Raw genomic sequence first — 14361 nt, 5'->3', positions numbered from 1 at the left:
TCATTAATATAAAATAGTGTTTAGTTACAGGGAAAATCTGTTCCTTTGCTGAGTGGAATAAAATTCTGCCAGATAGAGTGAACAGTATCATAATAAAATTCTGCCAGATAGAGTGAACAGTATCATATACTACAAAATACCCTTACTATACATATACAGCTGATACAGAACCTGAGCGATGCTTTGTATCTTACTGCTAAAATCCTGATCTATATACCAAAATTTTCCAGGTCCAAAGACCAAATCCAGCCTTAGGCAGTCATTCTGGGACTTGAAATTTTAACAATATTTAGTGCTTAGCCTGCTAAATTAGGTGAATTAGAACTAATACTAAATCATGACACAATACAGGCTTTATCTTTGTAAAAATTATTAGTGAAAATGTTCTGTAATTCGAGTTACAGAATACAGTAGCCATTCAGGAGTTGTCCTCTTCCTAGTTAATGTCTGCTGAAAACCTGTGCTGCTGAATAAGGATTCCTTATGTCAGAGAAATCTTTATATCAGCATTCCTTAGAGCCCTAAGTGCACCAAAAGGACCTGCAACCTGTCCTTCCCCACCCTTGCCTAGGATTTAGTTGCTTGTGTTTTAAGACAGCTCAGATGCAATACAACCATATAACATTGGATCAGGCTGGAGTGGAGATTACTGTGTGAGGAAGAGCTATGAAAAGTCCTGCTAGTTTAGGTAGAGTGTGTGTAAGTAAGCTCACAGAGTATTTCCTTGGGAGCCGCATTTAAGCTGTTAATAGCCTTTGTCCTTGCCTAAGCTACACTGTAGGTATGTCTGCACCCAGCCTAGCACCTTGCTGACCCTGCCTTGTTGACTTGGCTTCCTGGCTTGACCTCAGCCCTGACTCATCACTATGGACTCATACAGCAATCACTGGACCATTGGCTAACCCTTCCGTCTGTCACTGAATCTGCTCTGCTGTCTTGACAGGGAACTATGGAACTGAGCTACTCTCAGTGAGGACATTGTCATTACCTGCTTTGCTGCCACCCTCAGCACCTAGCTTATCTTGTGCAGCATCACACTCTTAAACCTCCAATCTAACTGCGACACAATTTGACAGGTATTCTTATACACATATAAACAAATTCAAGTATCAAATTTGTTATGTAGTTGACCTGAAACCATTGAAGAAAATTGAGATATATTAAATTGTATAGCTTAATATATATATGCATTTCATAATGGACAGAGAAATAGATGCGTATTTTGGTCATCATTTATTCTAGAGAATGGGAATAAATACAACAAGTGATGCTTATTGGAATTTGCAGGTGGACACTAGCCAGAGTGCTAAATGAGAACACAGCCCCACTGCACAGCATCTACAGTAGAACAGTGACTTTAATGTAGCCTTTCATTTCATTCCACTTCTTTCTTTATCTAGAATAGCTTCCTGATCCTAACAACAGATCCATTATTTTAGTTTACCTGGAATTTACTAAATTATTTTTAATGTGGTTAATTATTTTCTATCCAGGGATTTGAAAAGTAATCTGAGAAGTGTGATTATACCTCTTGAGCTCCTGTTCCATTTTCCGCTGATAGAGGGCACCTTCTCTTAAAATAGCTGCAGCATTTAATTTAATAGGTATATTGTCAATCTGTCAGGAAAGGGAATGTATATACTATAGTTAGTAATGTAAACCATAAAACAGAGTATAAAAACATTTCGATGGGTTAAATAAATTGACCTAAGACAGCATAAATTTTGCTTAAAGCATCCATCTAGCATCAGTCTGACATTCACAATGAAATTGCATGCTGTTCATAAACCACTCAAGCTGCTTAAGAAATCAGCGAAGTCCCCCAAGTGGATTATAAATTTGTAATCACTCTTGGACCATGTCAAATCCCATAGAATGTGTTCACTTCCTTTCAGTTCTTTCAGTGCTCATATACATAGTGAGCAGGGATTCCATCTGCTTTTGGACAAAGAAAATAAACTGCTTCTTTGAAAGAGGGTACGTTAACCAAAACCATTAAAGTTAGACATAAGCAGTACTTTTCATAGCAAGGTCTCTAGTCACTATTAGGACTTCAAAATACTATTTCTAAGACAACTGGCATCGCCAATTACTGTATCCATTTTCTAGCTAGTAGAGGTGAAGTACAGTTCTCAGTGACTTTCAGGCTTCATGGTGTAAGTTGGACTAGATGCTGTGGCTGCTTTTCAGTTTCTCAAAGTTGCCTTAGGACTAACTCCAAGACAACCTCTAAATACTAAGGGAGGAAGGGAACAACTGGTCTAACAGTTAAAAATGTTCCCTGTACAGGTCAGCTGTTCAGAAAAAATACATCACCTTTGCAGGCAGACTTTGTAAGAGACCTGATTTGAATGGAGGCAAAGCAGTGCTGGTGGGATAAGAACTGGGATAATTTCTGCAGAAAACAAAGCACAGTCATGACACATTTGACCTAAATCCAGAGAAATTATGTGTTCAGAATCCAAACATGTATTTAAATCCCAAATTAACAGCTTAATGAGTGGTTAAGAAACAGAGCACAGAATCACTCAAGCTATATACTGCAAATATTGTATGCATAAATATGGACTATACTCACCTGAAATACACAAGCTAACTGGAAAAAGGATGTTTTATAATTGATATTACTTAGGTAGGTTGAAGATAACAAGCATATGCTATCACATAGAAATTCACTAAGTAGAATTACTGTGTTTTCCAGAGAGATGGCACATTTTAATGGATGAGAATTAATTACCTGTTTTAAACAAAATATGATAACTGGAAGAATTTAGGAAAAGAACCCAAACAAATGTATTTTATTTCTTGTGTTTGACTTGCTATACTTGCTCTTCTTAATGCCTAATGATGTTCTTCTTTTTGGTCTACTCAATTCTTCACAAAGCCTCCTGAATTACATAAATAATCTCTTCCCAGCCTGTATTCTATCCACCATCCTGTGTATAAAATACCTACTTACAGTAGACATTTTCTCTGACACACATAGAAATGTTTATATTTTTGGCAATTACCTGTGTAAACGGATTTCATATTGTTTATTTACTAACCATAATTTGGATAGAGAACGGAACAAAGAATGATTATGGAAATACCTTTAACTTCAGTTTCCCAGTTTGTTAAACAGAAATACGACTGTATGGCAATGAATGAAATATGACAACCCAGATAGTCAAAATAACTCGGACTCCCAAGACATACGAAGACAGGTATAAGTAAAAGAACCGAATAGATTCTTTTACGTCATGTTGTATCAAAGAAGATTTGCATCTTTTCCTGTAGTGAGTTATCTTCTTTTTTTTTTTTTTTCAAAACAAGCATATGGAAATAATTAGGAAAATGGCAGAACTCTGGAATTCTTGTGGAAAAAAATTGTATTCACCATTGCCACATAATGAACACACAATAGCTCACCAACAGTAATAAATATATAAAGAGCAAGGGCTGATGTGAGCAAAAGGCAGATTGAGACAGTGATGATGCATTTGTACTGTCTCATTCTTCCAGTGAAAAGGATGAATAGATGTTTTGTAACAGCAATGAGAACTAATTGCTGCTGCACATAATAGATGTGGCTGAAATGAAAAAATATATTTAATACACTGTGGATGTTCTAAAAAGAGGAATGGAAAATGCTACTTGATGAAAACATTATATAATTCCATTAATTTGAGGACACATTATAATACTATTTATACATCTTGAACAAACCTTCCTCTTAGGATTTGTCTACTCAGATTGTTGCATAGGCAGGAAGGTAACAGGAATAAGAAGTATTTTAAAAGTCAGTAACAGTATGCCTGTCTCAGCTTCGAAGTTACAGCAGCATCTTTGATATCACCTAACCAACCTTTAAGGCAAATGTGTTCAGATGAGATAAAACTGGCTATGCTCCTAGAGGAGATACTAACAGCTGTTAGAACTGGCCCTGATCAATGCCGTAAGATGCCAAACCCATACTTTATGCAGTTAGGAGGTGGCTTGACTCTCATTAGGTTTCAGTACTTTACACTATCAGAAAAGGAAGTGGGATATACATAGCCTTGAGCTAAGCCCACATAACTATAGGTCATGTGTATTTGGGTTAACTATGTGTTTCCTGGTTTGTTCCTCCCCCCTCACCCCCTTCTTTCAAGTGCAGAAGGCACTGGGATCTTACTGCTTTCCTGTCATTTTAGTGCTGTTGGATTCAGGCAAGGAGACTGAGTCAGTGATACTCTTATTAAAGATAACTTCAGTATATGATTAATGCCAGATATGCTTTAGAAACAGTTGCCAGATGTCCAGTTCCCCAAACAGGGAATCAGTCTTACTGAAGTGTGTGTGAGCCGTACCTAAACACATAGTTCTAAAGAGTAGCTAGACCTGCTCAGAAGATATTTGAGGTCACAATACAAGGGCAACTTCCACATTAAATTATTCTACATATGAACAAAGGAAAGGTGAATGATGTAAGACTGAAGATTCTAGTAGTTATTGCAGAAATACCAACTTCACTTTTCATGCGTTGTAGCAGTAAGGCTGAACAGCCCATTTTCCATGCTTACAATTCTCTGACTCTTGGAAATTCTAGCAAAGCAGCAATCAGTATAGTGGATTTTATGACCTCAGTGTGTGTCTAAAGGAAACAAGACAAACATCCAGACTGATTGTATATTGTGTATCAGGCAGTCATTACCTGGAATGTCTACTCAGCATCCTCTGGGATATCATTCTGAAACAGTGATTTATGGACACAACATTCTTCTGTCCCTATGCTGAGCTCTTAAACCAGGGGTTTACAGTTCTTGTGTTTTTTTGAGGGGTTGGTTGTTTTGTCTTGCTTTGCTTTGTTTTTTTTTCTGCGGACTATTCTCAGTCCTTACCATTTTACATTAAATCTTCTCCCTTTGCAGTTGAGAACACTGTTAAGGCAATACGGTTACACGTGAAGTCGGTGCAACTGCACATGACTCACCTGTCAGGCCCCTCAGGGAACAGATATGTCTTTGTTGCCCTGACCAGCCTCACTTAGAACCTCCCTTCACACCTTCTGCTCACTTGTCTGGGAGGCCCACTTAAGCTCAGTTATGGGCTTCAGTCTTTTCCCTTATGCTGGAAGTAATACTCTCCAGCTCTGTCTCCTGCTGTCATAGGCTTGGGTTGCTGTTGAAGCCTTGCCTCCTGACTGGACTTCCTGGGTGCCCCCAGACCTGACTTTTTAACGTGCTTGTCTAATGATGTCTTGCTCTCAGCAGAACCTGGCTTTACCACCAACCTTGTCATGTTCAGATGCTGTGGCCTGGTTGGTGAGAACACTGCCTGTGTTTTCATCACCTTTGCTCCTTGTTTCTCTTCCCTCTTGGAGTTGCCACACACTTGTTGCTCCCTGACCATATCTTTTGGATTGTTAATAGTGCAGAAGCCAAATTTTTTGAGCCACAGACTCCATGATTTCCATGGTCCTGGCTACAGTGTAAAAACATGGATTCCAGTAGAGTTTGCAGCACCACAGAATTTGCATGGTTTTCACTCGGAAGTTTTCAAGTACATCTGACAACAGTACCTTAGAGGTTACTCACCTTCCTTTGGACCTTTCGAGCCTGAAATTTACTCTTCATGCTGTCTTCATACTGCATGTTCTGCAGTTCAAACCAAAAATACATTAATTCATTTCAGAGGCAGATTTTCAAGTACACAGCAAAAAATATTAGATATTTACCAAAAAATCATTCTTGAATATTCACCTAGAATATTAATCTGGAGTAACAAATATTATCATAAGGGACTTATTTTGGAATTGCTATATCCACAAAAATTTACTATGTATTTCCAACTTAGAGGGAATATTTTGTACCAAATGACCATACAATGGTAAATCCAAAAGTTGACTAAAATTTATTGTCTAAAATAATGCTAAAAAAGTAACAGCAATGCTTTATTTGACTACAAAATATTACCTATCTATATTAAAATATTCAGCTCAACTGAAATAGGTATTGGGAAGACAAAGTAGAGTGTCAAAGCACACTTTGTGAAAATATTAAATAGTGGTAGAATTCTACTGATGGTTATTAATTTAATTTTGTGATGTTGGTTATAGATACTGATGTGGAAGTGTCTGGGACCATGGGGATGAACACAGTGAATAGAATATGCAGATGTGATGCTGAAATGAATATACATGGATATATTACACGCACAGTTTGGTGACATACTTGTGAACTGGGAATCAACCAAAGCAAGAACTCTGTATGAATGGGACCGTTATTCCCACAGTTTGTCTGCTTTGTGGCATAAAAGTTAATGGAAAAATAATATGTGGGTTTAGAGAAAAATGGCCAGTTTGGGGACTTGTTGGGAGGGGTATCACAGGAAGGCTGCTTTTCTCAAATTAGAAGACTAATAAAGCAGCACAAGAAGTATAAGAAAAGGGGTTGTGCATTATGCACCCAAAGAGGCAAATGTTAGTATATGGATGTGAAATGACAGTACAACTATAAATGATAAGCACATAATTCCTAACCCCAAGTAAACAAAAATTTTTGAATACTTTGAGATATCTTTGAATATTCCAGTAATTTTTCATCTTCATGCTGGTAAATTTTTAGGCAATAAAGTATTTTGTAGCATACCTCTGCCTTTTCAACCTTCATGATTGCACACTTGAACCGGTCAGCATTTGCTTTCAGGAGCAGATCCTAAAATGAAAGCAATTAGCTTAAAGAATGTGGTACATGTAAATTATGTAGTAAGAATTTTCTGTTTTAGAAAGCCTTGCAACTCAGTATATTAACTTGTTTGCAAGGAATGAAAGCTTGATCTAGCATTTTCATTCCTGATTAAAGACTTGGAAGTGGGCAAGTCTTGATTTTCTACATAGTTCTGCCTGGTTGTATCTTTGCATCATGCCTTTGACAGGTCTGCATATATGAAACGTTGGTCATCTAGAATTCAACCTCATAATTATCTGTGGCACATTAGTACCATAGGTAGTAATTATTTCCACACAGCTAACAAACAATGAAGATCATGACTGGGGGATCTGAACACTGAGGGTTGCTCCAGTAGGCACACCCCTAGCAGTAATCTTACCAGTCAGTTTAAAGTGGGGAGTATGGGCAGCCACATTTCTAGTTTTGGGATATTCCTTTTGGTTGTAATCCAAATCTCTAATCATAGCTATGAAACACGTAGATTTTCTAGTGGCTTTCTGGACAGAAGTTGCCCATAACATCAGTTCTTCTATAAGTGTCTGGAGTACAGTTTCCAGTGTTCTCACTCCTTATAGATGCTCAGAGATGATACAGTGACAGCTATAGCTTCTGCAAAAATACTGTGAAACAAGGGGCATTTTTAAATGCATATTTCTTTTAGGACCCAACATTTCAGCTGTTTAGCAAACAGTCTAGGGAACTGACCTTTGTGAATGCTTTGGATGCCTTTTGTAACATTCCAGAGGCAACAAAAACTGTTGTTATTGCAGCTATAATTTCTATGGTGGTTTTCCTTTGTTCCTTGTATTCATGCACTTTCTCTACTGAAGAACGTGGCTGGTGGTTTAAGTGATTTTATAGTTGTCATAAATTTTTGACAATATAAGCACTGTGATATCTTGCTTTTCCTCCCCAGTTTTTCTAGGAAGTTTGTATATACAAATAAGCACATAGACAAATAGGTGTATGCTTTATCCACAATATGGAAATCATAAAAGGATAAAAAATAAAGTTGTATTGTTTTATAACAAAATAACAAGCATAAGTAATGTGATGGGCCAGCAAAAGGAATGCAAAGTGTATCCCCTCGGATCTATCCCATATCAAGGCATTTACTATTGTTTAATGGCAGAATCCAATGCTCCTTTCACAAGGACATGAGGAGAGCCCAGAACAGTGATAAATGAACTTGTACTGGCTAGTGAAAGCTCGAGTAAGTAATTTTCAGAATGGGGGTGGGCAAGTGCAGATAAAAAGGAGTCAAGTAGCATGCCTTTATCAAGCTTATACTGCTCTTCGATTGGATATGGTGACTGCAATGTAGGGAGGAAGGAAGAAGGTGGAAATTGACGTTTAATTAGTTCCCTTCAAGGAGAAGAGGACAACAATCTGCTTTAACTATGGTAGGAGCTAACTCATTGGACAGGATTCATATCAAAGTTTGGATCAAATAACTAGATCTGTTTCTTTGTTTTTTCTAGGCCTCCCTTCTCCTGCCCTCTTAACACACAGACAATGTATTCTGCTTCTTTACAAATCATGCACACTTCCCACTCACTCAGACTGCTGATAGAAAGAATATGGAATCTGCATGAAAAAGAAGTTAGAATCTGCTGGTATTTTAAAACAGTAGGTGATGACGTGGGCATTTACCAGTTACTATAGAAAACAAACAAAAATATTGAACATTGTTTTTGAAGCCTTAATTATTAAGTGAATACCTTAAATATCCACATCCTGTGGGAGTAAAAGAGCCATTAAACTATCTCAAGCTTGTGAAGAGAGTAATTGTGTTTCTGCTACCTTACATGGCTACTTGCATAATTTCTCAAATAGTACTTGTGAATAAAAGAACAATTATTAATAAAATAAAGAAGATGGAAAAGCAGATAGATAGATTCTGTTCTGATAGAACAGAATACAGGATACAAAATCCATGTCTCTAGAGAAAGAGCCAGGAGCTATTAGGTGCAAAAGCAAATATGTTTCAGTTAAAGTTCTAAGACTTATGAAGATGGAACATTGCAGAAGAAACAGTTCAGAAGAAAGAAAAAAACAGAACAAGAAAATAATACACTTACTTCTGCTTTTCGGCGATTTTGGGTTCTGATTTGCTCTAGTTGCTTTTTTTCCTTTGGAGATTTGTAGGTGCTTGGAGGAACCTATATTAAAAGGCAATAATGTCTACAATATGGGGTATAAAATATTCCAAGTGACACATTCTTACAGGAAAAAAAACCACATTCACTTTTACTATAGAAGGGCTGCAGTTATTTTTTAATTATTGATTTTTTTTTCTATCAGCACCAGTGTGGAAGACATGGGACTACCCAGGCTTTCCAGTCCTGTCCAATGTTAATACCTCACCCACCCATGTAGGTGGGATAGTCTGCCACTTTACTGGACATCTGCTTAAATATTTATCTTGCTAAAAATGTCATATCTCAATTAGAAATTACAGAATTAATTCGAGAATTAATGGGAAAAATCTATAATCTGTACTGTACTGGAGGAACATGGGGATCCCATCTAGATTTACTGCACTATATAAAGAACTATGCTTTGAAATTCTCATGAATGTGATGTACTTTCCATTGCCTTTGCTATTTGACATCATTATCTAGAGACAAAATAAATGCGCAAACAGAAGAAGCTAGCAATTAAATGCACTGGTGAGACTGCTCATGTATTTTTGTGAGCTTTTTAAGTGAGGTAGAACCGAAAGCATTTCCCAGCAGTATCAAAGAATTTTTATTATGCTTTTATGGATGGAGAAATTAAAGCCCAGAGGATTTGAAAAGGGTTGCACAGGCAGTGAGTATTGGTTTATTTCACCCTTCTTCCTAGTCATGTGCTTTACCTGCAAAACTGTGCTCATCTGCCAGTGTAAACTGAAGATCCCTCCTCAGAAACTGCTCTGCTTATTCCAGGTAATTTAGGGAGACTTTCCAATCAGTTTCAAAAATGATCTTAGCCTTGTAGTTTAGCCCTCAGGTACCGCAGTGATGAGTACCAATCAGGCAGGCAGATAGACAATACAGCAATTACCCACTTGCTGGAAGAGGATCAGTCACTGTAAGTAAATTGAAAATGCTAGCAATAGAGATATAAAAAAGCCCAAACTGTTCCTATTTCATCCTAATGTGAAAAAAGGGAGGCTGGCAGTAAGAGGCACCAACCTTGCTTTTCTTCTCCAGCCAGTGGTCAGGCTCCCTTTGCTTTCTGGATGTCCTTTACTAGAGGTTTATTTAGGGAGTAGGTACCACAAGAAGTTTAAGGAAGACCTAAATAAATAATCACTCTGAACTTTGGTAGTCTTTGCTCTTTTGCTTTGTTTAAAGTTGCTGTCATAAGATAAACAAGAGCAAACTAATGCAATGCTATTGTATTAAGAGCTTTTATTTTTATCCATAACAATATCATAAATAGCTTGTTGGGTCTGTGTATCTGCAAACAAAATCTTCTGTATTGTCCAAATGAATTCACCCATTTAATTACTTTGAAAAACCAGCAACTCTGCTTATGAAGCACAGCTGAACTAATAATGAATATATCAAAAAAATACACTAAATTTGGCTGAAGGGTGTTGCAATAACATCTCAGTGCAGCTTTTTTTTTTTTTTTTTTTAAACTAGATGATTGGTTTACAGAATATCTAAAAATAAAAGAATTGCAGAATCTTATTATTCTAATACAGTGGTGACATTAAAAGAATGGATTTTATTTGTAACCCAAGGCCAAGATCCAAGGAAGTTAAATGTGTCCAAATCATTTTGCATGTAATCAGGTTTGAGCATCTGTCTCCATTTGTTTCCTTTGCAAACTTCAAGCTGAAGCACTTATGTTAATTTGTAGAAGTGTATTCATGAAGGTGTGTATATATATGTGCATGCTTGTGTGTGTATCCATGTCTTTGTGTGCAAAGGACAGTGGAGAGAAGGATTTATAAGGTTTAGACCAAATATTTGGAGTGAAATGATTCCTTATTAAATGAAAAAAATTAAAGTATATTTCCATATCACTTAGTGTGCCCCATTGCTAAGGAACTTTTATGATGATGAATGATCATCCTTCTAGGTCTATGTTACTCCAAGGAAACTTCCCAAAGTCAGCGGACAGTCACATCTCAATACAGATCACTAAGACAACTACCCTGCCTTCCGCAGTATCTCACATCTCTCATCCTCCCTGGTGAAGGAACCTGTGTTCCTTCACCAGAGGAACAGGGCAGAAGTACTACCCCACCTCCTGAACTCAAAGTATGTTGTACATCTCATCTTGCATCTCATTTTATCTCTACTAGAAAATATAATGCAACCTAGCAGAAAGAAATACCTTAAATAATAATCCCGTTAATCAGAATGAACTCGTTCCACCATAGGGATGCAATAACTTATCAGTAGGCATTGCTCAAAATCCAGACGCCTCCGCAGGAATTCATACAGCTCTTTCAAAGTTGAGCAGTAACTATGCCTGTAGTTATTGTGACTACAATAGTCCCTGCTAATATACCACATGACAAGTTCTTTGACAGATGCATGAGAACTGTGAGAAAAAATGGGTATCTCATAAAACAAACAACTTTGTCAGAAAATGGTCGAGAACATTTCTGCAGATTATGGGATGTATTCTGAAGCAGGTTTATTTCTGTGTGTTCATTTCAGTTACATACAACTCTCCACCATACATTAGCCAGAACTATGGCCTGCTCTCATTTTACTAACTCGTTCTTGCCATCTGGGCTCTCTTTTCAGTCTCCATTCATTTCAGCATCTAAAATGGTGATACTGGCAACAGTATGGAAAATTAAAGTGAAGCTTAATTTGCTGAGATGGGTACAGAGATAAGCACAGCATATGTCACTACTGTACTAATAGTTTTAGATTCACACAAGCTTTTAAATTTCCAGGCTTGGTCAGAATGTAAACCAAATTTAGTATAATCCTAACAACACAAATGAACTTCTGTAAATGCATCTGCATTAAAGCAAATTTATTCTTAGAGGGGCTGCACAGCATAAAGGTACTAAAATGACAGCAATGTGACTCATTCCTATACTGATTAAGTGGTTATTAAATGCAGTTTTTCAGAGCCTGGTATTAAGCTGTTTCAATATAAAATCCCATTAACTGTATAACACAGTATCATTAAATTGCTCTGCCATCCTAGGATGTAAATGGTTTCTGAGAGCATTCAACACATGTATTATTTAAAACCTGAAGTGCTAATACAAGGTGGCAGATAATGTCCAAAAGTATGACTTCCAAACTCACTTCCCACTTCATTTAAATATAGATGATTTTGGAGTCTTTATTAAGTTAGTCATAGCAGCTTGATCCCAAATCCTGTTTATTGCAGTGAGCTAACTTAAAGCCAATCGTGTGTCTCTGATCTGTATCACTGTAACTGAATCGCAGTCTTAGACAATGAGTAAAATAAAAGCTTAGCATTTCAAAGATAAATCTAGTCTCATTTGTATGTGAGCAATACATTTAAACTGGAAAACTTTAATTTTAGAGATTCATCATTAATACAAATAGGAATAAAATTCCACCCTTAAGGAGGAGCTGCAAACCTCAAGTCCATCTCACCTCCAGTGAAATTGCTTTGCCATTATTTTAATGAGAGTTCATCTACAAAACATATAAGTTTGTAAAAAAGTATCACTTGAATGTTCTTTTCTTACTTGCTTCAGTTCATTATTCAAAGCAAACATCTTACAAATCCAAGGACTACCAGAAACACTTGTATCAATGCTGTCATCAGTTCGTACCCATTGTATACTTCTACCTCCAAAAGTCACAAAACAACTATGGGAACCAACCTTTTCCCTTTCCTTTCTTACAAAACATTCACTGAAATAAATTAGTTTGGTTGGTTTTAAAAACCTGACCACAGAACATTACAAAAATCCTTATTGATCTGTCAAAGATTGCAGATTTTGTATAATTACTTTAAAGAGACTATTAACTCCCCTATCATCATTTGTGCACAAGCATACATAAAACTTAGTATCTCTTCATGCATAAAAAACTCACAGGCAGCCCTTTTTCCAGTACTGGTATCGGCAGAGGTATGGGAATGGCACGTGGTTTGGGTACTGTCAAATTGAATTCCTTCGGCTGAGTGACCGTTGAAGTCTTGACAGTGGTGGTGCGGTTACTTAACTTATCTGTGAGCTGCTCAATCAGTTGCTGTACTTTTGGCTGCCATCTTCAAATAAAAACAGATTTTTCAGTTTAGTTTATTTTTTCTTTCATAAAAACTTACATGCAGTAGATGAGGTTGGCACTGGTGCGAATCCTGTAATTCTTTCAGACACTGAATTTAAGTAGAATTGACCTGTGAACGTGCACTCATTATTTAGTTGGACTGTGTTACCTCATCTCTTGATAGCCAAGTAACGTGAAATAGCCAGTTTCTACTCAATAAGCAACTATCATTTTGCAGCAGGACCAGACTGAATCAGAAAAGCAGCTGCCATAAGCCAAGTACACACTTAACATACTTAGAAGAGAATATGAACTGTGGTCTGAGTATTGCCACTTCTACCAACTGACAGAGCACACATAAATCAGTCTCAAAACATAGGCAGTTCTAATAAAAAAGTAGCAAGATGTAAGGAGTTTGGTGAATTAGCAAATGAACTTTCAGTGAACCCTGTGGGACAGTCAAGATGGTTTTGATTTCTGTGTGGTTGGATTTTGGCTTGCATGAAGGTTCAGACTTTTTCCAGTGAATGGCAGGAAGGGGCAGAATTCAAAGACACAAGTTATCAGAGGGCTACATATGGTGACAGCTTCATGGCAGTTTTTCCTCCTTTGTATGTGTTCCGTCCTTAAGTATTAGATATGCAACAGAGCTTTACCAGAACTTAAAGAGCATCTGACAATGCAAATCTACAGTAACTCAATTATGTGGCTGTTACCTGCGATCGTACTGTCATTATGGGATGAGGCTTGCAAGTAACTTCTGCAAATAATGCAGCCCACTAAAATAATTATATTAACCTTATTGACATTCAAAAGAGGAATACAAAGACATACTTAAAAGAATTTAAGCTACCAAACTGATTAAACTGATCAATGCATCCTCAACCCCTGAAGGAAGTTTCAAATCCGGTAACCAAATATGGCGTTCAACATTCTTGTATAACTTATATTTACTAGTTTAGGCAAAACACGTGTTCATTATTTTGAAGGCAATTGGCAGTGAAGGACAGCTCCAGAAAACTTGGTGTTGATGAAACAAGCAATAGATTAAGCCCCTGCCTGCCTGCATATGTAGATATAAAACCTGTGTGGATATGTGGGTAGATGTCTACCTACAAATCTCTCTTTGTATCTTTATACTACCGTAAGCATAGATTATAATTAGATCACTGTGATGGAATATACTGAGTAATATTCTGACTTTAGATTTATCCTTGCAGTGCCTGCAGAATTCAGTGGAATATGGAGTATCAAAATCCAAATCCATACTATACATTTGCTAATCTGGCATATTCTACATAGGATGAAAGGATTCTTTCTACTGACTTGGATATGACAGAACTAGGTGCAAACTCTTTTTCAGCTGACATTGTTTGTAGTGTATTTTTGACTGACAGTGTTTGTCATCATCTGGATTAATCTACAGTGCAGTGAGGAGGATGAGTGACTGCAGCCAC

General features: G+C 37.1%; 1 protein-coding gene across 6 annotated transcripts in view; it reads right to left on the bottom strand.

Moving 5' to 3' along the window:
* The window catches only part of CFAP99 (cilia and flagella associated protein 99), a 53945-nt gene that overhangs the window by 19332 nt on the left and 20252 nt on the right, over nt 1–14361 (bottom strand). For all 6 annotated transcript variants that reach the window (XR_009745918.1, XM_061467455.1, XM_061467465.1 and 3 more), the window contains 5 exons: nt 12731–12905; nt 8774–8854; nt 6612–6677; nt 5559–5618; nt 1529–1617 (listed from right to left, as the gene is read on the bottom strand). Coding sequence is in view for 5 of the 6 variants with exons in the window: in XM_061467455.1 (XP_061323439.1) it covers nt 1529–1617; nt 5559–5618; nt 6612–6677; nt 8774–8854; nt 12731–12905 (471 nt within the window). In the remaining variant the exon portion in view is untranslated. The remainder of the gene's footprint in view (nt 1–1528; nt 1618–5558; nt 5619–6611; nt 6678–8773; nt 8855–12730; nt 12906–14361) is intronic.

Source organism: Pezoporus flaviventris, unplaced genomic scaffold (genome assembly GCF_033815535.1).
Source record: "Pezoporus flaviventris isolate CSIRO_AGI_PZ_B2104156 unplaced genomic scaffold, CSIRO_AGI_Pfla_v1 ptg000002l, whole genome shotgun sequence".
NCBI lineage: Eukaryota > Metazoa > Chordata > Aves > Psittaciformes > Psittacidae > Pezoporus > Pezoporus flaviventris.
Note: the sequence above shows the minus strand (reverse complement) of the source record. Positions and strands in the feature narration are given on the sequence as shown.